The sequence below is a fragment of the Nestor notabilis genome, unplaced genomic scaffold (assembly GCF_000696875.1).
Source record: "Nestor notabilis isolate BGI_N333 unplaced genomic scaffold, ASM69687v1 scaffold12028, whole genome shotgun sequence".
NCBI classification, from domain to species: Eukaryota; Metazoa; Chordata; class Aves; order Psittaciformes; family Psittacidae; genus Nestor; species Nestor notabilis.
The window spans coordinates 77,794-102,854 of record NW_009938938.1 but is presented as its reverse complement, the minus strand read 5'-3'; the positions used below and the strand labels follow the sequence as shown (position 1 = coordinate 102,854).

The 25,061-nt window shown below is 45.0% G+C and overlaps 1 protein-coding gene across 1 annotated transcript in view; it reads left to right on the top strand.

The window, feature by feature from the left end:
- Nucleotides 1-25,061, top strand: part of LOC104409680 (unconventional myosin-Vb-like) — a gene marked incomplete at both ends in the record, with an annotated part of 107,367 nt that overhangs the window by 4,671 nt on the left and 77,635 nt on the right. The window contains 4 exon segments of the mRNA XM_010019617.1: nt 2,598-2,742; nt 18,252-18,408; nt 21,089-21,232; nt 22,190-22,271. Of these exon segments, the coding sequence (XP_010017919.1) occupies nt 2,598-2,742; nt 18,252-18,408; nt 21,089-21,232; nt 22,190-22,271 (528 nt within the window).

Below are 25,061 nucleotides of genomic sequence, written 5' to 3'. Positions count from 1 at the left end.
CGAAACCAGAGGTGGTTTTTGAGGGTTGGTGCACTGGGAACTTTCCAAGCTCATGGTCCATGTATCTCTCAGTGGGAATGTCTTGCCAGATGAGTTGAGGCCAACTTTGCATGTGCTTGTCAGTCTGTGGGGAAAAAGTGGGATCTAGCAGACCACTGGAGTGCAGCAGCCTGCCGGAAAGATGCAGCCCAACTGAGAAGTGTGCATGGTGGGTTTTCTTCTAGAAGACTGCAAAAAAAATCCTTACTGCAGTGTTATTTCCTTCCTATTCTTGATGACTTTGGGGGTCATCTAACTCCTCAATGCAAGGCAGAAGGGTGATGCAAGGCAGATGTGTGAACTTGAGTTTCGTCATTCCTGGGGAGGGTGACCTGACAAAACTGTTCAAGACAGCAGTCTTGGCAACAAGATTGCAACCTAAAAAACAAAAGTGAAGAAGACAATTCAGCCATTTTTATTTAGTTACATTGGAAAATATTGAACGTTGAACCCTCTTGCTGGCACTCAAGGTGATTTTGCTAGCAGTGGTGCACACTAATGATGCTCTAAGTGATGAGTTGCAAGGTATCAGCAAAATGCATGGGACTGTTTGTGTGGTTAAGGCTGGTACAGATACGATCAAGCGTTCCAATTTAGGGTTCCTGAGGAAATGTGTGGCAGGAGGAGAAGACTCTTAAAGTAGTGACCTTGAAATACATGGCCTCAGTGGCTGGTAACAGTGGTAACTTTTCTTTAAATATTTAATGGTGTGTAATGTTAGACTGCTGGCATAACTTGCAGCCTTTTGCAGTTGCATGTATGCTCCCAGTCAGCTGCAAGCCTGCTTTCACCCAAAATCAGTGAGGTTTCATTAGTGCAGCTTCTCCTGAATGTTTATGGTAACCTTGAGCACAGCATCGTGCTAATGAAGATACATGGGTTTAGGCTTAGCCATTTGGGCTTAGCAGGTATAGATTTAGCTGCAAAGCTCTGAGTGGGTGCTATATACATTGTGCTTTGGTTATAAAGTAGTTGAGAAGAGTGTTTATTTAGTAGCCAGTGCTGAGGCAACTATAGGCCTTCAGCTTGGTTTGCATTGTGACTGCAGGCATGTTTTCAGCGACTAAGGGAAAAAGATGCATGACCCTAAGAGAACCAAGAAGCAGCTAGGCGCAGCGCATGGTGAGGTGAAGCTGTTGGGATATCATAGAGTCATGCATTGGTTTGGGTTGGAAGGACCTTAAAGCTTACCCAGCTCCTGCCACGGGCAGGGACACCTTCCACTAGAGCAGGTTGCTCCAAGCCCCTGTGTCCAACCTGGCCTTGAACACTTCCAGGGATGGGGCAGCCACAGCTCCTCTGGGCACCCTGTGCCAGCGCCTCAGCACCCTCACAGGGAAGAGCTTCTGCCCAAGAGCTCATCTCAATCTTCCCTCTGGCAGGTTCAAGCCATTGCCCTTGTCCTGTCCCTCCATCCCTTGTCCAAAGCCCCTCTCCAGGTTTCCTGGAGCCCCTTTAGGCCCTGGAGCTGCTCTAAGGTGTCCCCTTGAGGAGCCTTCTCTTCTCCAGCTGCCCCAGCCCAGCTCTCTCAGCCTGGCTCCAGAGCAGAGCTGCTCCAGCCCTCGCAGCAGCTCCGGGGCCTCCTCTGACCTCGCTCCAGCAGCTCCACGTCCCTCTTGTGCTGTTCCCCAGAGCTGGACCAGGGCTGCAGGGGGGGTCTCCCCAGAGCGCAGCAGAGGGGCAGGATCCCCTCCCTGACCTGCTGCTCTCATTCCTTGTGATGCACAGGGGCAGGGAACATGACTTGGCTGCCCTTGGTCTCCTGTCACATACCCTGGTGTTTGCTGCAGGCTGATAGTTCTTGTGCTTCACTATAATTTCAGTGTGCCCAAGCCCTGAATTGTGCAGGCTGGAGCACAGCACCCAGTCCCACCAGCCACATACTCTCTGGAGCTCCTCACAGTAGCAATTCAAACCTGCAAAACCTGAAGGTACTCTGGAGGTGGAACTTGTCAGTGCATCAGTTCTGCGGGGTGCAGACCAGCTCCCTTGAGCACACAGGTAGCAAGCACCATGTGTGTCTTTGCCTCTCATTAATTTCATTAATTCCAGGGCTCGCTGCCTCCTCCAGGCAGGCACAGCATTCCTAGAGCTGGAGAGGAAAGAGACATTAGAGGGCCTTTAATGCAGGCTCTGGCATTCCTTTCCTGTGATTTATGCATTTCATTTTGATTTGGGTACATGCTTCGTTACGAGTTTTTACTCAGGGTTTAAGCCAGGGGAAAATCCGGGATATTTGTTTGGTTGTAGCAGAGCTTTGGTTACACAGGAATTGCTTTTACGAAGTGATGGCTCAGGGAATGTTCAGGTCTTCTCACTCTTCCTGCAAAGTCTGGCTTTTACAATGAAGATTATTATGTGTTTGCTTTTCTCACCAGTGTTGTGTGCCTTCTCTGTAGCTATACGGGAGCTTATTGCATTGCTACCAAGAGATGCTGAGATAAGAATTAGGAGTCCTTCCCCAGATTGATTGAAACAACTAACACAAGCCCTGAAAAGCCTGAAGTATTAACTCTGTGCTTGGTTTGTAACATATCTGTCCATTTATCTGTTCCAAGGTATTGTACTTGTTGCCATCAATCCATATGAGCAGCTGCCAATCTATGAACAAGATGTCATCTACGCGTATAGTGGCCAAAACATGGGGGATATGGATCCTCACATCTTTGCCGTGGCAGAGGAAGCCTTTAAGCAGATGGCCAGGTGAGTGGTCACTCAGTCAGCAGGATCAGATTGAGCTGTCGATCAAATGGGCAATTAAACATTGCAAATATGCAGTTAAAATGAAGTTGTGGAATAGTGTGTGAAACACCCAGGTTTTCATCTCTGCTGAGAGTACGGGGTCTTCTATCATGGTTTTATATCCCTGAGTTGGTATGGTATCTCCCCATCATGGTGGCTGTCTTCACCTGTGGGTGCTTAGCTCTGTCCTTCTGTGAGATGCAAGACGTGGTTCCTGCAGCAGCCTCCCTTGTGTGGTGCAGAACTGCTTCACATTGAAATCTTTTTGAGGGCAGGTATTTCTGATTAATTCTGCTTACTGAACTGACCCTGTTATTGGCTGCCAAGACTGCCAGGCAGGCTGGGCTGCTGGGGATCTCTGGTCCTCAGGAGCTCATGGGTTCAGTGGAATCATGGTTCAGATGGGGATCCTTCTCCTGTTGCTGCTTGGATGAGATTCCTGGAAGAAATTCAAACCACTCTGCAAATGTCATGTGTAATAGCTTGGAGGAAACCACATTTCAGATAATTTGGAGAGATAATCGGACTAAACAAGGAAGCTAATGTTAGTCATCTTTATGGAGACACTGCGATTTTGAGTTAGAAGGTGACTGGTGTTAATACTTACAGGTCCTTTAAAGCAGTGTCTGCACCAGATAAATGTGGTGTGAGTTTTACTTTACTTCTGTGTTTGTGTGTTGCTGAGGACAGGTGCAGGATTTTGTTTTGATGAGCCATGATCTGAAAGAGAATTTGAGAGGAAGCTGAAAGCTGTTGCACCAGGGATCATTTCATTATAGTTGTCTGGACTCACACAGTGTGTTTAGATGCACTTGTGCATTAGCTGTGATATTTTTTTTTTTATAGCCTTGGCTTTTAATAGTAAGAATAAGCACTGAACCATTTACCAAGGGTTGCAGCCTGTTTTCTCATCTTTAGGTGGTGAGTTAGGATGCATTTCTAATCAAAGATGAGCCAGAGTTCAATCCAGAAATGAATCTGGGGGAGCACTGCCATGGGCAAAGATTGGGGAAATTGCACCCAAACTGACTCCAGTTCAGCCCTCCAGCAAGTGCTTGTGCTTTGAGCAAAGCCACTTTGAGAAGAATTTAGAAGTCTGAGGAGCTGTCTGTAGAAAAAGAAAGGCTTAGGACTGTGTCCTTGTTATGGGAATCCAGGCTGAGCAGCAAGCTGCATTGTTCTTTTTGGAGGATGTCAGGATTTTGCTGACCAGTGTGGACAGGCCCCATTGATTTTCCTGGGTATGTGTCTAAAATACAAGGATTCAATTTTCTGTTGAAGTCTGCTAGGGAAAACTTGGTGATTTCCCACATGCCTGTGTAATTTTGCAGGCAGTGGGCTAACAGAGAGCCTTAGCCAGAGATGCTCAACTCTGTAGTCCTCCTTATCAGAGCAAATCTACTTTTGACAGCCACCTATAATTGATAGCTGCTGTCTCTGCATGATCAGGACTGCGCTGTTTGCAAGGAGACATGGAAATAACCACCTTCAGAGCTCTTAATAAACAAGATGCTCACTATTAGTGCTGTTCTGGTGCTTTGTGTCTTAGGCTGGTATTAGGGTAATTGCAGGCTTGGGTACAAAAGAAGGATTCAAATGGGGCTGAAATGGAGATTGTAACATGGATTATAGGAATCTGCCTCATTATTTGAAATATGGCTCTTACAGTGAAGCACACTGTATTTTAAATCTGAAAGCTTCTGAGTGAATGTTGTGTCTCCACAGCTTGATCTGTGTTTTTCCCTCTGCAGTGCTGCAGGGAGAGTGGTGGAGCTGCTAGAGCAGGGTGTGTGGATAGTGTGTCTCATGAATGATGGATGTAGTGCATTGGACAAGACTTAATTTTGCCTTTTTTTTTTTTTTTTTCTTTTTAAACTGAATTACTGACTCAGCAGGATGCCTTGTATCTGCAGCTCTGCTTTGGGGTGCATGTGAGCATGGTGAGACATGGGCAGCTCAGCCATCAGGATGGAGGTGTGTGAGCATGTTAAACCTAAACTGGTGCAAAGCTATCACTTGTTTTGCAGTGTCTTTAGCTTTTAAACGATTGCATTATGTCTGGTGCATTGATAGACCAGGAATAAAACTCAAACCTGCCATCTCAGAAGGTCGACTTGTAGAGTGACTGAGAGCAGAAAGGTAATCTCTAGCTAGCCAGCCTTCTGGGTTTGTTTGTTTTCTGTCTAAGTGTGTGCTTGTGTGTATGCATACATAGGCTTTTATATATATATATATAGAAAGGAATTACTCATTCTAAAAACAAACAATGCAGATCACATCATAGAAAAGTGAGAACAATGCTGCAGATGTGCATTCTGTTTGAATTTCTCTGGTTTCCTTTTAACAAGAATGTCTCAGCATAAGTAAGAAAATCAAACGGGTAAAACAAGCTTTCTCCATGGAAGATTGTTTGGAAAACAGTTGATGTTATCTGCAACATCAGTGAGCAAAGAGGTGCTGTATAAATGACTTGCTGTAGTCACCAAGCAGTTATTTCTGCGTGAGCTTGTCTGGTGTTTGGTAGAATGTCATCTCGAAGTTTTGCAGTGAGTGGCTTTTCATTTTCATGCTTTTATATATGTCCATGGGATAATATTCATGCAGTTTGTGTGGCGGAGCAGAACTCCATTAGCTGACTTATCAGTAAACTACTTCCTTGAGGTCACGCACTGCACTGGGGTAATAAACCCTTCAAAACCCCCCATTGTTGAAATGGGTTTTTTTGGGCCACAGGCAAATAGTGCAAACTTGGACTGAGCGTGTGAACAGGCTCACGGTGCTGGCTTTGCCCTTGCTGTGGAGTTTCCAGTTGCAGTGGTGCTCTAAGGGCAAACTGTTCCTCCTTTTTATGAAGACCTGGATAAGGGGGGCTGCAAGGTACGTCTGGTTTTATAGGAGAAACAGTGCGCGGACATAATCGGGAACCATGAGGTCACCTTGAGTATCTCTTCTCCAGTGCAGAAGGCAAGGTCGTAGCTCTCTATCTCTTTATCTCTATCATCTCTATCTCTCTATCATCTCTATCATCTATTATAAATAAATATAAAATATATAAACATGATATATAAGTACATTATATATTTATATCAAATATATAAAAATATGAATATATCTCTATGTTTTTGTATCTAGAAAACCAGATACAAATATATACTCACAATAAATGTACTCACATGTATATTATATGCATATAGAAAGCATAATATATGTGTGTAATAAATATTTATATATGTATATTTTAGCTTTATTAGTGTCTCAGAGCACACTGGGAAGATGCAGTGGACGTGACTGAATGGTATTGAGTAGATGCCAAGGAAAAAGGGCTCAAAATCTAAGATTCTGTAAATGGGATAAGTTAGAAGCAATTAGATTTTATTTTTTTTTGTTGAATTCTCTGGGTTTCCAGTATGCCACAGCCCTGTAGAGGCAGGGTGCCAGGGCAGAACTCAAGATATTTGCCAGTGTACAATTGTTAGTGAAGTTGGCCTGTGCTTTCTCGTCTGCCTCAAGCTGATGGTGTCCATCAGGTGGGTCTGGAAGCACCTTCACAGGTGGATGTAAAGCTCTGATGTATCCTCTGGTGTTATCCAGTCATCAGGAAATGACAATAGTAAAGGGAAAAAAACGGTCTGCAGAGGGTGTATAACAACATCTGATTCCTTTTTTACAGACACAGTGGTTCAGAAAGCATCTGAACGCCTACTGTATGTGTGCATGTGTTAAAACTCCCCTTTAAGTGAAAGCTTTTCCCAAAGAGGATGCTTTGCAGCACTTGCATGTAAAACAGCTTAAAAAAGGGCAAGTGATTAAAATTTACATGTGACAGCCTTTAATTTTTTGAGTGACCAGCTTTTTATAAACTCCTTGCATAAGCAGCGTGAGACTAAGTGCACCTGGTTCACTGAAACAATATTGTTTTAGGCTAAATACACAGCATGGAGTTAACTTGCTCCAAGTGCTGCTGCTGGAGGCATTGGAGCCAAGTGTTGGGGTGGGAGAAGGATGAATCATTTGGTGATTGCTAATAGCTGTGGCTGTGGGGTTCGAAGCACTTTGTGCTTTGGGACACATGTTATCTGCAGGGCAGTGCAACCATCTCCTCTGCTCCTAGTTTCTGTCCTCCTGATACACTTGGCGAGGTGCATTGGGTGTTGGTGCCTTTTACACCTCTGGGTGCTGCAGAAGATATTTGTCCTTCTGAAAGCAGGCTAGAAGCTTTGGGGGAACATCCAGGATTGCCCAGAGTGACAGCATAGCCGCCAGTGTCCTGGCTGGTTGCTTTTTGCTTTTCTTACAGAGGAACAAAAGATCCCTTGTGTGCCCTGATCCTGGCGGTGTCTCTAATTCCCTTGTGTGTCATCGCTCCGGGCAGAAGCCTGGAGTCTAGCAGGAATATTCCCCTTGAAACTTCCTTTCTGCTGAAGTCAGCCTGACCAGCAGCTTCCCATGCACGAGCAGGGATTGTTTCTCACTTCTCAGCCTGACCCACATTCCTTTTGATGGGTATGTCCCATCGGTTGTTGCCAGCTCCATAGGGGTGGTGGAAGTTTTCATGGGGACAGCACAACACCAGTTTTTCATCCCCAGCCTTTGGGGGCTTTAGGTAGTTATTTAGTTCTGCTTTGTGTATGGAGCCCCATTTTTATTTCTCCCTAGCTATCCTCAGCCAGCTCAGCTTGTTGGTGTGGTCACTGTGTTGTCCCCTGATGCTGAGCTGAGTCTGTTGGGAAAATTATTGCAGTATGCTGCAGTAGTGAATATATTTGAGTGGCTTTTATGTCTCTGGTACCTATCTCCTCCTTTTGTACCAGTTGAGTTCACTGTGGACAGAGGCCAGGACTTGCCAGTCCGAGTGAGGTTTCTTAATGGGTGTTTTATTTATTTGTTTTTTTAAATAATGGATTATAATTCAGAAAATGTAAAATTGAACAGCACTAGGTAATAGAGGTATTTGGTGTTAATACCATTGTGTGGGTGATGGGCAGGAGAATGGGCTCTCCTAAGGCTGCAAAACGTCTTCCAAAAATGGGGAGCATGTAGTGAAAGTGGTTTTTGCTCATATCGTAAATCAAACATCAAAAGCATCGTACTGTATGTTCTGTATGTTTTCCAGTTGGCACGTCTGGATCTTGCCATGATAACAACATTAGCATCACGTATGTGGACCTCTTAGCTGGCATGACATGGCAGCAGTCCATGTTACCTACCAAACACAAGACAAGTGCAGTGTTCAAATCTGACAGTGAAAAAGATCTTGAGTAACTTCCAGGTCTCAAGACTTGCAGAAGCCTCCTAAGAAATGCATGGGCTGGGTGAAGAGTCATGCCCTTTATTCACTTGTGTATCCCTAATGCTGATGTTTTCGCAGATGGCACTTTGTAACATCAGTGGGAATGCGAGTGTTCTGGTAACCTGTTGGTTAAACTGGAGTTTCCTCCTCCCCAGTGGAGGATCTCCTCGTAGTGTTGTCAATAGCTCTTGCAGAAGAAATGAAACAAGAGATGTAGAAGTGATTTGAGGGATGGCTTTACATCTCTGAGCTGCTTGGTGGGTACTGGAGAATCCCTGGTGCATGCAGTTCAAACCAGGGTCAGCATGTCATGTGTGATCCCTAAATTGTAAGTTACATGGAAATGGCATGTCTTGCCTTTTCAACCCTCTTGCCAACATGCCATTTCTGGCACTAAATACTCAAGTACTAGGACTGCAAATGGGTAACTCCATTTAGTAGTGTCTGTTTTGTTTGGAAGTTAGTGAACCCAGGTCTTGCATTGCACTGTCAGAAGCATATGCCAAGATGTAAAAATCACTGCTTGTCTACACCAACAGACAATGCACATGATCTGTGTCTTGCAAGATGCAGTGCTGGTGGGGCTGTGCGTGGCCACAACCATGCTCTCTTCTGCTCTGGGGAGCAATGCTGGAGCTGGAAAAGAGCAGAAATTGCATCATCAACCTTGCCCTTAACCCACTAGAGATGGGCAGGGGTATGGGCACAGTGGGGGTGTCATTTGACAGCACTTTAAATTTCAAGCTTTACAAGAAGATTTAAAGCTGTACAATGAAAGAATGGGTAGGAGTTAAGAGAGATTAACCCCCGACAGAGATGGGTGAGGAATCAGTCTGGCACAATAAATAAGGCTGAATGCTGTGTTGTATTAAAGGCAGGGAAGGGTTTTATGTCTTCTGGTGAGTGAGGCTGGGTTGGGGGTTTACAGCAAGCTGTGGGGCCAACCTTTGCTGCAGCTCAGCAGGGCTTTGCAGCAGGTACCATCTCAAAAAGGGTCAGAAGATAAAAACACTCAATAGCCTTGAATTTAGGAAGTAGAGAAACCGAGGGGGATCTCTTCTATTTAGAGTTAAAAGTGGGATAGGGAGGAGGAGAGGAGAGGTATTGGAAGAGATACCCTATGAACATGCTGATGTGAGATCTCGGGCTTTGCAAAAGCAGCTGGACACAACTTCTCCAGAGGTAATATAAAGAAAGAAGAATAAAAATGGGAGAGACTTCAGGTAGTGTTTGTCAAGGACTAGAGGAGGGACCCTACAGTCTTACCCTGCTATGGAAGAGGACAGAGAGGCTCTAAGTGGCCAACTAAATGACCCCTTTTTAGTTTCTTTCCTTTTTTCTTTTATTTTTTTTAAATTTTTTTTTTTAGCTATTTGTAATGAGAACGGTGCTATCTGCTAGCAGCTTTAATCATAAATGAGACATCCCTTATAGAGAAATCATAAATACTCATAATGGGACAGCACTGGCGTGGGAGAGCTTAAGGCACGGAAAGGTCAGTGTGTGACTAAGAGTAACGATTGCGTGTGTGAAATATTGGAAGGAGTTGTAATAGGCTGGATCAGACATGTAATTACTGCTGTGATGCAGGAGAGCTGTTCCAGCTCTGAGGTGTGAAAGCTGTAGCGCCAAATATCATTAAACATTCAAAAAGGTGTTTATAAGCATCATAATTACATCAGAACACAACGACTTGCGATTGCTCTTGCCTACCTCCCAGTCACTGCTTGCTGTCCCTTATCCTTAGTGAAGTTCTGGAGACCTCAGGACAGAGAACTCAGAGTTAATGTCCCCAGTGGTTTCTGAAAATGAAAATTTTTCTGGGGTTTTCCTAATTTGTATCAACTGTAATTAATTAGATGGTCATGCAGGAGTTTTAGAAGATTCAGTGGCTGATAATGGTTGAGGTGATGAAGTCTGTAAGGGAAGGACCTTCTTTCTGGGACTGCCATGGGGTGGAAGAACAATGGACTTGTGCTCGTGGTGCCCGTAAAGCTTGAACTGCTGGGGTAGCATCTCTACAAGCTCAGGGAGAAAAAAGCCAGCATGATTCTTGCCCGTTTGTGATGCTTTTTGGGAGGATGGAGTACAAAGCCTCCTCCATCTGCAGGGCTGCAGTGCTCCACAGGGGCCAGTGCTTGTGGGTGGCTTTGGTCAGAGCCAGGGATGCTCTGTGGAGTGATCCCAGCACAGAAAAGAGCATCAGGGTGCCAGAGACCTAATAAAATTGGCAGGGTGCATGTTTTGCTCTCATTAGAAACGGCACACAAAAGAATTGCTGACCTCATTTAAGTGTGGCTGAGGAGCTTGTGTTCTTCCCCAACGGGGTATGCAAAGCATAAATCCTGGGAGAAGGTCATCCTGCCTGCCTGCCTGCCCTCGGGGATTGGTGAGGAGACTGGAGACAGCTCAGCATTTTGCAGTAACTTTGAGTGCAGGATTTTCTTTGCTATTGAAGGGGCATTTCCAGCCGGCTGCACAAAGCAGTTCAGGGAGAAAGTCCCTTAATGAGCTGGGACCAGTGGGACTCCCTCTGCTCTCGCAGGAGAAGTTTGCTGGAGCATCACATTAAAAGTGCTCTAACCTCTGCAAAGACATCTTAATTTGCACCGTGGTATTTGATCTCAGTGTTAGAAACGTAAGATTGATGTGTGTGTTAAATAGTGTTGTACAGAGGGAACAGTAATGCTTTGTGCTGCTGGTGACCACTGCAGAAGAGAAGGTTAATTTGCACGTTGCCTGTTTTTTTGAGCATCATGCTGCATGCTCATCCTTTCCATTTAGGGCCAAACTGGTACTTGTAGGCCATTTCCAGCAAACAGGACAAGCTTTAACCTGCCAGAGGGGAGACTGAGATGAGCTCTGAGGCAGAAGCTCTTCCCTGGGAGGGTGCTGAGGCGCTGGCACAGGGTGCCCAGAGAAGCTGTGGCTGCCCCATCCCTGACAGTGTTCAAGGCCAGGTTGGACACAGGGACTTGGAGCAACCAGCTCTAGTGGAAGGTGTCCCTGCCCGTGGCAGGGGGTTGGAACTGGATGAGCTTTAAGGTCCCTTCCAACACAAACCAGTCTGGGGTTCCATGATTCCGAGAGATTCAAGCCCATTTTTTCTCTCTGGCTTCTTATTAAAACTCAAGTATGTGTGAGCAAATCAGCTTGGAAGCTGCTCAGGATGGACCTTAGTGAGTACATATTCCTTGGTGCATCTTCTCAAGTAAGAACTTGGATGAGCTGTGCATTATCTAACATCCTCCAGGGACACCTGCAAAAGCTGAGGGTCATTACACCAGGCTTTGACATTGCTGAAATGGGATATTGCTGTGTTTTTTCTCTAGTTTGTTGCATTAAGATGCAATGCTATCTTTACAGTTGTGATGGTAACAGGATGGAGAAGGGCTACAGCAGCTCTGGGGTGATTGTGGCCAAAATGTATTTTGGAGTTGTGATGTATCTCATGTTTCATGTAGGATGTTGGTGAAAAAATTTATTCTTCTTCCCCATCAGTATAAACCGCTATACAAAAAATGGTCTACATCAAAATAAAAAAAAAAAAAAAAAAAAAAAGTTGTATAGGCTAATAGTACATGTTATTTATGAAAGTTACAGTATAAGAAAGGCCCGGAAAAATATATAGCACTTGAAAAGCTGTCCTTATGTTGCTGCTGGCTTCAGCAGCTGCTGCTTAAAACATACATTTGCAGCAGATGTGTGATAATGCGAAGAGGAAGCATGCCCTTAAACACTCTTGTTCAACTAGATGCTAAATAATATCTTCTTGGGTTTCTTTGACGGAAAAGTCCCACTACCCCAAAGCTGTGTTTTCAGATATGTGCTGACTGACGGCACAAAAAAACCCCCACCCAAATTAAAGCCAACAAGTAAAATGTTGCTGCCGAGAGTGGCAGCAGCTCTGCTGCTCCAAATCCCACCTATCCCACTAAAAAGGGAATAATTCCTGGCTTCGAAGGTCATTTCCGAGGCAGCTCTTATCCACATTACAATGCTGCAACACTCTGATTTTTATCTTTATAGAGTGCAACTTCAGTTTATTCATGTGAAAGCAGAGTTAGGCCCATCTCAGTTTTAATCACTGTTGTTAGCACTTGGGGCAATGCAATCCTATGGTAATTAAATTATTGCATTTTTATGTGTCGCTAACAATGTAATGCAATAGCTACGCTCATTCTTAGCCTGCACAGCACTGTCAGTACAGCAATATATTAGAGCCTGTTGTGCATTGGGACTTTTTGGGTGCTGTTGTTGTGGTGAAGCTAAATTCAAACTACAGTACTTAAAGCATTTTTAATCTTCAGATTGCTTTATGAACACTAATCCTCCAAGCATCCTGAAAGAAGTAGGTTAAATATGATGTCCATAGTGGAGAGATTTATTGACTTGTTCCACGACACAGAGAATTAGTGCTGGATCTGGGATTAGAGCTGGAGTGACCCCTGATAATTATTCACAGGGTCTGGCTCTGCCATCATTTGCTTTGGATATTTTCTTCTCTCAGAGGAACTGGATATAGTGCAACTGTTTTTGCTCTTGTTGCTGAGATCAAGATGAAGTTGTGCAGTGGTTTGCTGAAGTTGCTGGTGCTAGCGATGGTTTTCTGAACAGATGATTATCAAAACAAGTCCTGTAAATTCTAGGTCCATTATCATGGCTTTAGGTTACTACTCTGAAGAAAGCTGACTTTGGAAAAATTATGACTGTGCTTCAGGTCTGGAGAACAGTAGGAGTATGCTTGTCTTCAAATACTCCTGCTTTCATCTGTGTTGGGGAAGACTAAGAATGTTGGATGTGTACAAGTGCGCTGTGATGTCCCCTATCTCTTCTTGACAGAGGGGTGGTGGGGACCATCACTGTCCTTGGTTCCAACCCTTTTGCTGTGGCTTGTCCATCCCTTTGCCTTCAGTGAGGAGTTTCCAGGGACATTCAGCCCTGACTTCACCAGGTAAATTGATGAGAAATCATATATTACTATAACTAATGACATTCCTAGGCTGAGAACTGCATATGGAAACACTGAGCAGTGTCTCGTATTCGATTGCTCTGGTGCAACGAGAGTGGGTGCAGCTCTCAGTAGAGTCGAAGCGTGTCCAGTTGGGTGGGCTTGAAGTTTCGACGTTTCTACACGTTTTCCAGGCTCCAAGGATAGCAGTGTTTTCTGCATTGCTGCAGGTAAAGGACTGACTGCTTAAACAACAGGGAAATCTGTTTCCTCAGTGCAAAGGCTGGTAATTAGCAGCTAGTTCTAATCGGTTCAGGTATCTGTTTGAAGTGCCCTTTTTCTTCATAGACAACTGAGGTTTTTATTGTCTTGGGAAACACCTTTAGATGTTGCCTTGTTAAAAAAAACGCTGGTATATATGGGGCTTTAGACTAGATAGAAGAAAGAAGATTTTTTTTTTTTTTTATGATGAGAGTGGTGAGACACTGACTGGCACAGGTTGCTCAGAGAGGTGGTAGATGCCTCATCCTTGGAAACATTCAACCTCATGTTGTCTGGGGCTCTGAGGAACTTTATCTAGCTGAAGATGTTCCTACTTATTGCAGGGGACTTGGACTGAATGACCTTGAAAGGTCCCTTCCACCCGAAACCATTCTGTGATTCTATGGTATTTTTCACATACTGTTTAAACTCCAGTGACTGCCTTACTCACCTCACCCAGCTCTTGCTGCATGTCTCACCAAGGGTGAGAGTCATGATGGGCATTGCTCATAACATGGTGAAAAAAGAGATGTGTTACTCACCTGCATAGAAGCTTTGGAAGTCTGTTGCACCTCACATTGAAGAAATAATTCTGGAGTTTGTTCTGGTTGGACTTATGCTCCGTGATGGTTTTGTAAGCGTCTCCGATGGGTGGAGGCTGTAGCTCAGATCATGGTATTAGTATTCCAGGCTGTCTTGGAAAGCTTCTCTAAGTGAAGAAACTCAAGTTCTGCAGGCCCATGAGGGTGAAGGTTGGGGAGCTGCATCTTTAAGTGCCTCATATACCTAGTTTTGAGCTGCAGCACTGGCATGTACTGGGGACAGCATCTTTGGCCACTGTTGAAACCTAATCCCCATTACATGCTCTATCCTGCTGGATGAGTGTGAGCATGTTGTGTGCTGGCATGTGTGCATCGTGTGTTTGGTGAGAAGAGCACCGATACACTTCATAGCAGCACAGCAGTCCATGTTGGCAGTCCCAAGGTGCACTTGAGCCACATAAGCCCCAGGAGGAGATGTGACAGCATTGCCATGCTGCAGCATGGTATTCACCCATAGCATTTCATTATATCCAGGCTTTATTTCCATAATAATTCTGTGCTGATGCTGCCAAAATTGACTGTATTTCAAGCAGCTCAGTTGCATACTGCACCTGCACAATGGGAAAACGTTTAAATACATTTTATTCCATGCTGAATACAAACAAGCCCTGCCTGGTTTTAACCATTTCTGCTTGCTGAGCAGGCTGTTTGCTACCAGCTGCTCTGTGGAGTTCATCTGTCTTTTCCTGCTGGCAGCAGCAGTTGGTTAACTTGTACATTGAAGAAAGGAAAGCCTCTGTAGCCTTTATTCCTGAAGGCTTTTGTTTCTTAAGTTGGAAAAGAAATATCTGAACGTGCATTTTCCACCAAAAAAGCACAGAACAGACACATTACTGCAAATGCAGGAGCTGGAGTGGCCTTGCTGTCATGCTTAGAATCATAGAATGGTGGAATCCAGCAGCTTTCTTTTAATTTTATTTTATTTTTTAATTAATATAAAGCAACTCCAAAAGTTTTCTTGTGCAGTGCATGGAGAACCTGCCTGGCCCATTTCATGTAGCCACACATGAGCTGTTAGGGCAAATTCTTGAGGAGCTCTAGAAGAATGTGGCAGAGCAGCTGCAATAGCAGTAAATGGTGTTGGCCGTAGTTTTTATCACTAGGTTCAATGTCTTTTGGAGAATGATGGTACTTGAAAAACAAGACAAGCTAGAGAAGAGAGTACGTCGCTCGACAAGCTAGAGAAGAGAGTACATCGATCAAGATGCCACGTAGAAGGCAGTTTGTGATGGGACCTGAAGCCTGCAGAGACTGTTGGTCTGGAGATGCCCTTGGATGATCTCCCTGATGGGTTCATCTCTGCCTGCTTCAGCTAGGCACAGCCCAGTAGCTGATATGGAGACGTTTGGTAGCAGGAGGTCTTAGTTATGAATCTTAGATAGAAAAAAAAAAAAAACCAAATTAGAAAATACTACCTTGTAGCAGTGCTGACTGGATGCCAAGTAATGTGTAATTCCTCTGTTTTGAGCTTTATTGGCTTCATTCAACTGAAAATTCTTTCTCAGAATGGAGTAGTTTGCATCTTCTGACTCTAAAAAAATGTGGTAGTGAAATGTTTTCTGAACTGTGCCACTTGGGCAGTACCTGCTGTGCCGAGAAGGGTAAGAAGCAAAAATTCTCAAGTGACTTTTAGGCAAGTGTAGCTCTAAGGCAGACACCTTTGCATTTGCAGAGCTCCTTTTGCAGGGCCAGTGCTTGCTGGCAGAGATCTTGGTTGTCATCTCTTTCTTCTGCTTCTTCCTCACCTCTGACGAAGAATAGTCCATTCATCTGCCCTTGCAGCCTGTGCCAGAGCTTCTGTCTGCCCTTCCTTTGTAGCCAGCATGAGTTCTATGTGTAGCCTCCTACTCCTGGCCAACATGGGAAGTTCACTGCTGGACTTCATCAAGTGGTTGTCCATGAAGATTAAAGCAGAGGTGAAACTTGTCACTTACTTTAACCAGAGATAAACCATCATATGTCCCTGCCATCACTTGTCCCATGAACTGCTGCAATGGGTTTATCCAGCATACTTCTGGCTTTGATGCTTCGTTTTCCTTCCTCACTTTGGAGTTGGCACTGGTTTCCTCCATTGGGCTCATGTGTCTGATGGCTCGTGCTACAAAACCAGCTTTATTGCATACCCATGGAAGTGCAGAGGTGCGAGACAGGCATGTTGGCAGGCCTGTGCCTGCATCCTGCCAGCTGGCTGCCTGCAGCAGAGTCACGGTGGCTGTGCCAAGATGCACTGAGGGCACACAGCCATGAGTGAGAGAGTCCTGGGTGAGATGTGCAGGTTGTCCCCACCCGGGGTGTCACCAGGAACACCAGCTCCAGGTTGTTGCCTGCCTGGTGAGGCTGTGCTCAGTTCACATGTGGTAGAGCTGGGGTGGTTGGAGCTTCCTCTTGCCTTCCTGCTGGGTGATGCACAGGAGAGTGATGGAGCTGGACAGGGGATGGCTAAGATGCGCTTTGTGAATTGATACCTGTAAAATATAAACAGAGCTGGAAATTAGCTTGCCAGTGCTGAAAATGTCGCAAAGTTGTGGTTTGTACTAAAATGTCACATGTGTGACTTTACTGAGTCAGAATTCTAGAAGGAATCAAGATGTACATGCCTGACAGCAGGGGAAAGTAATAGCCTGGTGTTGCGGCACCTTTGTATTTTTGTTGAAAGAGTAAGAGTGATATATGGCAATCATTTAGCCCCTGTTCTTGTCTCTCGCTGGTATAAACATGAACCAAGTATCTTAAACTGAAACGTATTTTTATGGTGTTTCCTGATGTCAAGAGAACTACAAGTTCTAGATTTGTTGTTGCACTGGTATATATGACTGTGTGCCTGCATTCAGCTGTGACTCATGAAAGCTGGGCAGAGTCTGGGAAGTTTGATCTTACTTAAAACCACACTCAATTACATACTTACAGCTTACCCCTATGGCTGTGGTAGCTTGGGAGCTTATATAAAATCCTGCAATGAAAACTCTCTCCTTCCCAAAGTCTGTGGCCAAATTGCAGAGGTGTTGGGTTTGCCATGTGCCATGATGCCACAGGGAGCAGATCCCACTGCAGCAGAGGCACTTGCTCCTGGTGCCAGCAGATCTTTGCCTAGAGGGATGTAGTTCTCCTCAAAATGAGCTCTTCTCACTGCCCTGGTCCTTTTTCTGGCTTGCAGCTCAGGCACATTAAACTGATTAATTATTGGTATGTATCTAATGGGTATCACTTTGTGCACCCGTGGTGGGAAGGACTGGGTATTTAATATATCCATGATGACTTGTGCAAGGGTTTTTTTTTTTTGTGTGTGAATGATGAATTCTGCAAGTAGAAAAAGGCATTAGGGTGAGTCCTGTGCTCTGTGCAAGGCTCAAAAGCTGCCTGAGGTGAGGCACCCTTGACTTCCCTATCAAAGTCCTGTGCCCTGGAGGTGTCAATCCATTTGTAAGCAAATTTGGTGTGTGCTTGGGGAAGAGGGTAAGTCTGCTCCATCCTTCTGTTAATGAGTAAGTCATTCTTAAAAGCCTTTGCAAAGCTTCAGGAGTAGAACAGACTTGACTTAGTGATGTCTACCAGGAATTGCTTTTAAACTCTTCATACTCCTTTTCTTACCCCTTGATCCCAGAAGTACCTCTGCACTTTGGAACAGTGACTTAAAATTTGTCAGGACTTGGGGATGAATAGGTAGTGTGAGCCTAATGTCAGAGACATGCTTTGTATTATTGTTGCCAAACTTTTAAGCAGACGTTATATATGTATATATGTGAAAATACTGATATTAATATGATTGTATAGGGAATCATAGGACTTATGCAATTTCCCAGTTTTCAGGTGCTTGATTTCACAGCTTCAATGTTTTTAACTTATTTTGAGCATAATAGCTCAGCAGTAGGCTTCTCAACTTTCACAACTCATTTTGTAGAGAAAGATCTCAAATGCTTGAGTGAAGGTGTTGGAGGGAAAAATAAAATATATAATATTAGAAAATTATATTCAGCCAGTGCTTGTCGTTCTCCAGGCAAATGTAAAGCAGAGGAGGTTTGTTACTGTGGTATGAAAGGATGGGCTTCACGGTGCTGGGTTATGTGCTCCACGGGTGAAGAATGCCACAGCACTTCATGCAGAGGTTGATCTTCTGCTGTCTCTGCAAGCCCTTGGAGATGTTCTGGAAATGTTCAAAATGTCCTTTATGTTTTAGCTGAGACATATCACTACTATGTATTATTCACCATTATTTTGGTAGAGTCCACAGTAAGTCCAGCATCCATAACATAGGCAACAAGGTGAGGGAGTTGAACATGTGAAGATGGAAGATGATTGCATGATGCAAACAAACTGTTAACAAGGGAACAGATTAACTTACAAATGATTTTCTTCTCTGCTGCAACAGGGATGAGAAGAACCAGTCCATCATCGTGAGTGGGGAGTCTGGTGCTGGAAAGACAGTTTCTGCCAAATATGCCATGCGCTTCTTTGCAACTGTTGGTGGCTCGGCCAGTGAGACCAATATTGAAGCCAAAGTCCTCGCGTCGAGCCCGATTATGGAGGTAAAAGCTGCATCATTTCCTTTGTCCTGCTTGCAGTGATCTCTGTGTGTCTCCGGAAGTCACAAAAACAGGGAGAGCTGCAGGGGCTTGTGAGCCAGACCTGACTTGCAGCCTCACAGCAGCCCTGAGCTGGGCTGCAAACACAGAAATACACTGGTAGCTTCCCTTTAGCTCACTCCAGTTGCCTCTCTATTTCATGGTCTGGAAATTGAGTCCGTACATCCCCAGCATGGCTTCAGGAGCTGGGCCTTGATGGGGCTTCAGCGTGGAGAGTCTGAGTGGTAGGCTCATCGTTAATATTTTATCATGTTCACCTTCCTCCTCCTTTTGACACTGCATGGTACCTCCTAATCTTACTTAGTTGTAGAGGATGAAATATGAAAGAAAAGGATTAATCTATTTTGAGATATTTCAATGCAGTTTTGTTTTTCTTAATTTTCTGTCGCTATCAATCATATAGGGAAATAACAAGTCCCGTTATAGGGAAATCCCTGCTCTGAAGGAAAAAATCTCCTTTTGTAAATATAGAAGAAAGGGAAAAAGCAACTTTACTTCACTGCACCATGGCCAGATGGTGAAAATCAGTGTTTGAGTGCCTAAACCCATTTTCCAAATGGATTTTGGAGTCAGAGTGCCTTCATTTGCAAAACAATCCAAGTCATCATGAAGACAAGATTTGGTCTTCTTCAAAGTCAGCTAAGCACTTCAGACCTGTGTGACTTGGTTTTGAAAGCAGTGCCACTGTCGTGGAGCGTTGTGTTGTCCTGTGCTTAACCTTAGGTTTGGATTAACCTGCAGGGAGGTTTCCCACCACTCATGACCTTAATAGACACTATCAAGACACTTATGTCTTAATAGACACTGAGATGGTGGCTGATCTAGGACAAAACCCAAGCCCACCCCAGCCCAAGAAGCAGAATGTGGGGTCTGGCATCATGCTGCCTGATGTAGGATGCAAGCTGGAATGGTAAAACAAGTGATGATGCAGGTGAGGAGTAAGAAGTAAGGCTGGCAGAGGATACTCAATGATCTGCTGCAGCATGGGCTTCATGCTGTTCCTTTCCTTGCTCATCTCCTGTGCTTCTGTGAAATGTAGCTGCAATACCTGGGAACACTTAAAAAGCATCCAAGGAAAAATTCATAGTGCACACTATTCTTCTGTGTGACCCTGTAATTTTATTCCTCTAATTTTCTTGCCTGTGTTCAGTTCTGGATGTAATTTCTAAGTGCTGGGGCCAGGGAACCTGTCTGTCTTTATTGGAAATGGTTGAGAACATTTTTCCTGTAAAAATCGAAAAAGAAAACTGCCTGGTGTGCAAAAATCCCAGAATTAGCATGAAGATGGAGTAGAGGGATGTGTGTGTCATAAAACAGTCCTTAGTGTTAAGGTGTGCTGTGTTTGATGTCTGGGATATATGTCCCTGCTGGGAGATGGGGCAGGTATCTCTGCTTTATAGCCAAGGAATCAAAGCACATGAGATAAGGTGATGGTGGTATTCTGGATGCTCAATTCAGCATGCAAAATATCCATTTGTAGTGTGTGTTGTAGCAGTTTGTGAGCTCTGTTTTCTGAGGAATGGGCGATTAGGCTCTGTGCAGAAATGGAGTGCGAGTGCTTTGCTTCTGCCCTGCTGCCTTTATGTATGGTCTGGGGAAAGTGCTGGGGGGTTGGAGGTGGGGACTTTGAGTCTGGGACCACCATAAGTGATGTGGAAGGGTGAACTGCACAGGGTTGGACAGGGGTTGGACGGGGCTTGGAGCAACCCGCTCTGGTGGAAGGTGTCCCTGCCTGTGGCAGGGGTTGGAACTGGATGAGCTTTGAGGTCCTTTCCAGCCCAAACCATTCTATGGTATGATTCTATGATAAATGGGCCTTGGAGGAAGGAGCTGCATTAGCTACAGAGGAGTTGGTTTGGTGGTGTATGGATAGGGCATGGAGCAGGCAGGGCTTGCTCTGGGTATGATGCCAAGACCATTGAGCCAAGGAGCCCTCAACACTCAATGGAGAGGTGGAGCAGCCAAAGGGGCAAGCAGCAAGGAGCAGCTCTGCATGTGAAACACCCTCTTTGACGCAGGCAGCACCGTACTCCGCAGAGTAATTCCGTGGGAAGTCCACTACATGCAACTGAAGGCATCAGGTCCTGTGATCAAAAATTTTGGATGATGTCGGTGTGATGCTGTGGATAATACTGTGATTCTTGCTAAGTGTGTATGTGCTTGGCGTGTTCCCCAGGAGCTGCACAGTAGGTTGAGGTGGTCTGCAAGGAGAGCCTGGGACAGGCAGCTAGCCTTCAAGAGGTGTCTGAGGGCTCTTGCCTGTACATGTCCATCCTCTTTCATTACTGTTGTGCTTGCTTGAGGCTCATCATCTCAGGAGAGGGGAATGGTGGTAGAAAAGACAAAACAGGAGCTCTGTGGCGGTTGGGATATAGATGATCTAATTACTGTGCAAATACTCATTGCTGTTTCTATGCATTTTTCTTACATAAAAATTCTGGAAACACCACATTTTCAGCGAAGAATTTTCCCTAAAGTCATGTCGTTGCTCTGCCTTCTGCATCTAGGAAGGGGTTTTCCTCAAATCCTCCCATGAATGTTTATGTAACACTGATTACACATTTAAATGTTTAAAAAAACCCCTTAAAAATTAAAGATTAATGTTTAATTTTGGTTTATGCAGGCAATTGGAAATGCTAAAACAACAAGAAATGACAACAGCAGTCGCTTTGGGAAATACATTCAGATTGGCTTTGATAAAAGATACCACATCATTGGTGCCAACATGAGGACTTATCTGTTGGAAAAATCACGAGTTGTATTCCAGGTGAGGAGTTGTGCTTTCTTTTTTCTTTCTTTTTGTGCTGTACTCCAGGAAATTTAATAGTCTGGGTCTTTCTGTGGGTTAAAAATACCGCTCTAAAGGTAGCTTTCCTGGTAGAGGCAGCTTCAAGATGTGTCTTTCAGGCTCAGTCTTTTGCAGTTTTTCTTGATGATCCCAACCTGATGACCTCATTCTGGAGGAGTAAGTACCTGGTAGACTTGTTAGTTGGCCTCTGGTTGTTCCCTTCATCATCCTGAGGCTGGAGCCCCAAGGAGGGACTGCTGCTCCTGGCCTGGCTGCTGGGCAGGGTTGGAAAGCCTTTCTCTGGGCAGCAGCTGAGGTTTTTTTTACTGAAAAAGAGGTTTTTCATGAAAAGCCAGGAAAAATAAATTCCAGGAAACAGTCTTCAGCTCGAAAGATGGAGGAGAAGCAGGAGAAGGGCTGAGGAGGCTGATGTCACTGCTGCAGCACATTGCATGGGTTTCTTGTTCTGGGCTCAGGACAAGTTTTCTTGGTTTGTGCTTGAAATCTAGGTCATAAGCACTTGAAACACTTCTGTCCTTACACAACAAAACCCCCAAACCTACAAAATCCTAAAAGGAAACAACTTTGGGAAGCCACGAGTGTAGGCCCCCTCGTTTTATGTTGCCGTCAGTTTGCAATGCAGTGCTTGCTAGCTCTCTTAGCACAGTTATCCCAGACAAGGCTAAGGCATGGAAGGTAAAGTTGTTTATTTCCTTTGCAAGATGGGAAATGTACCTGGGCCAGGGCAAGGCTAAGCACCTTCTTTTGCTCAGATGGCAAAAGGTGCCTGTCTTCATGGTGGCACTGAAAGGGTCTTGATGGTGGGAAGCAGAAGACTGGGTCAGGGTGGCCCTGGGCTCAGTGGGCATTGGGTTGAGTACGGGAGCGGTGCTGTAACCTCTTTGTACCTCTGGTAACTCAGTGTTTTCCCCATAGGCAGAGGATGAGCGCAACTATCACATCTTCTATCAGCTTTGTGCCTCAGCGAGTCTCCCAGAATTCAAAGACCTTGGGCTAAGTAAGTACTTTACCTCCCTGTGCTCTGTTGCTGCTGGCTAGATGTGATGGCAACAGGAAAACATGGTGAGGTTAGAAATGCAGGTCATTGATGAGGTCAGGTGTGCCTGTTCAGTGAGAGGAGGTAAAGGGAGATGAGCTTGCAGGGCTTCTCCACAGTGGAGCCCAGGTTTGCTCATGCCGTCTTCAGGGATGTGGCACATTGGATGGGTGAGGTGGGGATAAGGTGGTGAGGTGCTGGCACAGGGTGCCCAGAGAAGCTGTGGCTGCCCCATCCCTGGCAGTGTTCAAGGCCAGGTTGGACACAGGGGCTTGGAGCAACCTGCTCTAGTGGAAGGTGTCCCTGACTATGGCAGGGGCTTGGAGCTGGATGAGCTTTAAGGTCCTTTCCAACCCAAACCAGTCTGGGATTCTGTGATGAGACACCAGCCGTCATCACCTACACTGTGCAGCAGCTTGCTTCATAAAGTGCATGAAGTTTGTGTTGCACTTGGTGGTGGTGGTAGGTTTCTGCAAGCACTGCTGGTGGGTAGGAGCTTTTTCCTGGAGGTTAGCCATGGTGGGAGAAGGGAAGAAGCCCATGTATTTTGTAGAAACCGCTTGCAGAACTGCAGTGAAACTACACAATGTGGTAGACAACAGCTAATGCAGGGAGATCATGTGTTAATGTTATACGAAACTTGCATAAAGATACCTGTTTTAAATCAAGTGTTAGTATGGGTTGATCTGGCCAGGGTCTTGGCAGGAGCAGTTGTGATCCATTACATTTTTTCAATGGTAAACTCCTGAGTTGTTTTTTCCTCCAGTATTTGCAGCAAAACCTCTGTAAGACACTTGAGTAAGAGGGTTTGCAGCGGGGGGTATGGAGATGTGTTGTAATTAATTTTTTAAAACCTTGAACATTTGCTGCTGCTTAGGAAGAGAAGCAAGGCTCAGAACGTGCTTTTAAGTGCTTTAAAATGGTGAACAAGGCAGGTTGTGATCCCAGCGCAGAGCATCTTGCCACTGCAGTCTTTCAGAGGTTTCCATCATGGCTATGGAGGAATGGCAGATCAAGAAGGTTTCAGTTCCTGGGTAATTCTGGGCTTGTCCTGGTGACTTCTTGGGTCACCGTAGGCATGTTGGCTACACTTACTGAGTGCTGGTGCTGAAATGGAAGCACTCCTCCTATTGTCCTTTTGTCAGCAGTAAATCTCAGTGCGTTGCCCAGCTGTAGTCAGTGACGCCAAACCACATAACCACATCGATGACTTTGCTAAGGCATAAGACAACTTCAGAGACTGTCTAGGCATAACCTTAATATCTGTCCCAGGACTCCTGGGTGGAGGTTTTGCATGATTCACTGTGCACCAGCGATAGTGTGAAACCTGGCTCTGTACGTAGGTCAAGGCTTGTGATGGACCTGGGGCTCCTTTTGGTCTCTGAGGGTACCATAATGATGTTCTTCTGGCAGCGGCTTCCCAGGTACCATTGAGGAGCCTGTTTTTGGTCCCATTGCAGACTCACATGGCCCCAAACCACATCTCTCTGAGCACTTTCAAGAGTTTCTGCCATGGGATTATATGCCTCATTTTTGCGAAGATAGCCCGAATAATGATAATGTCTGCTGGCATCTTGAAACTCAGACCTAAATTATTTCAGCCCGGTCTGGGAGATAAGTTGATCTGGGAGAGCTCCAACTGTGAAATCACCTTTCTGTTCTTGGGAACATGTGGATCAGAGGAAGTATCTGTCTTGTTCAGCACAGCTGTTTAAAAGCATTGTCTATATTTGTGGTGACTGGTAATGGTGAAGAATGAGAGCACTCTGCTCTCCTGGTGCATCATCCAGGACATCTTTATGCTGCTGTGACTGTGGCTCTCAACTTTAGTGTCTCAAGAGACAAAGGCAGCAGCTGGCAGAGGTAGGAGGCAATGGGTGCCAGGGCTGTTAGCCCACGAGGATGGGTCATTTCTAATCCAACTTTGATATTGTCAGTGTGTGTCAGTCTCCAGCTCCACTTTCCTGTGGTGCGTTTGCTGTATCACAGTGCACACAGGTATCCAGCCACCCTGCTGCTTCTGCATTCAGGTGCAATGCAGCAATGGGAAAAGAAGTGATTCTCTCCAAAATCTGAAGTGTGTGTCTTTGGTGTTTCTTGCACTGTCACCTTGCAATGGCTTAAAAATACCTCCCTGAAATGTTTTCATAGCTGCTCGTGTGCTTGGTGGGGATAGCTTTGGGGTACATGGGTGCCATGAGCTGGTTTTATTGGGATGAACCAGGTTCTGCCTGGTTCTGCTGGGTGATTTTCTGTGAGTGCAGATGTGCACAGTTGACTGATTTTTCTGTCTTTTGAGGGATTATTTTCATTACCAACTTTGCATCAGATGCACCAGCCTGTATCTCAAGATGACTAGTCAAAACGTGCTTTTTTTGGCTCATGTAAGCTGTACCTTACATACTTGTCAACGTTGTCTTCCCAAGGCCTATACAAAACAAAGGGTATCTTGATCTGAAAATCCATCTTTTCTTAGATAGAGAGGAGGGTATGTATTTCTCCACATCAAATATAGGGGCTGGTTTTCCTCCATTGGGTCTTGCACACATGAAGAATTGTTGTTGCTATCTTTTTGTATTGTCAAATGCTGGAAAACAAAGAGAATCTCTATGTGAGCCCAACAGAGCAAACCAGTAAGTGTTGGCTCTTCTAAAGGCTTGTTTTTAAACTAGAAAATAAATATTTGACGTGAAAATGCAGGAGTTGGTATTCAGCACAGTGCCTTTTGAAGTGTGATTAACTTAATGATGC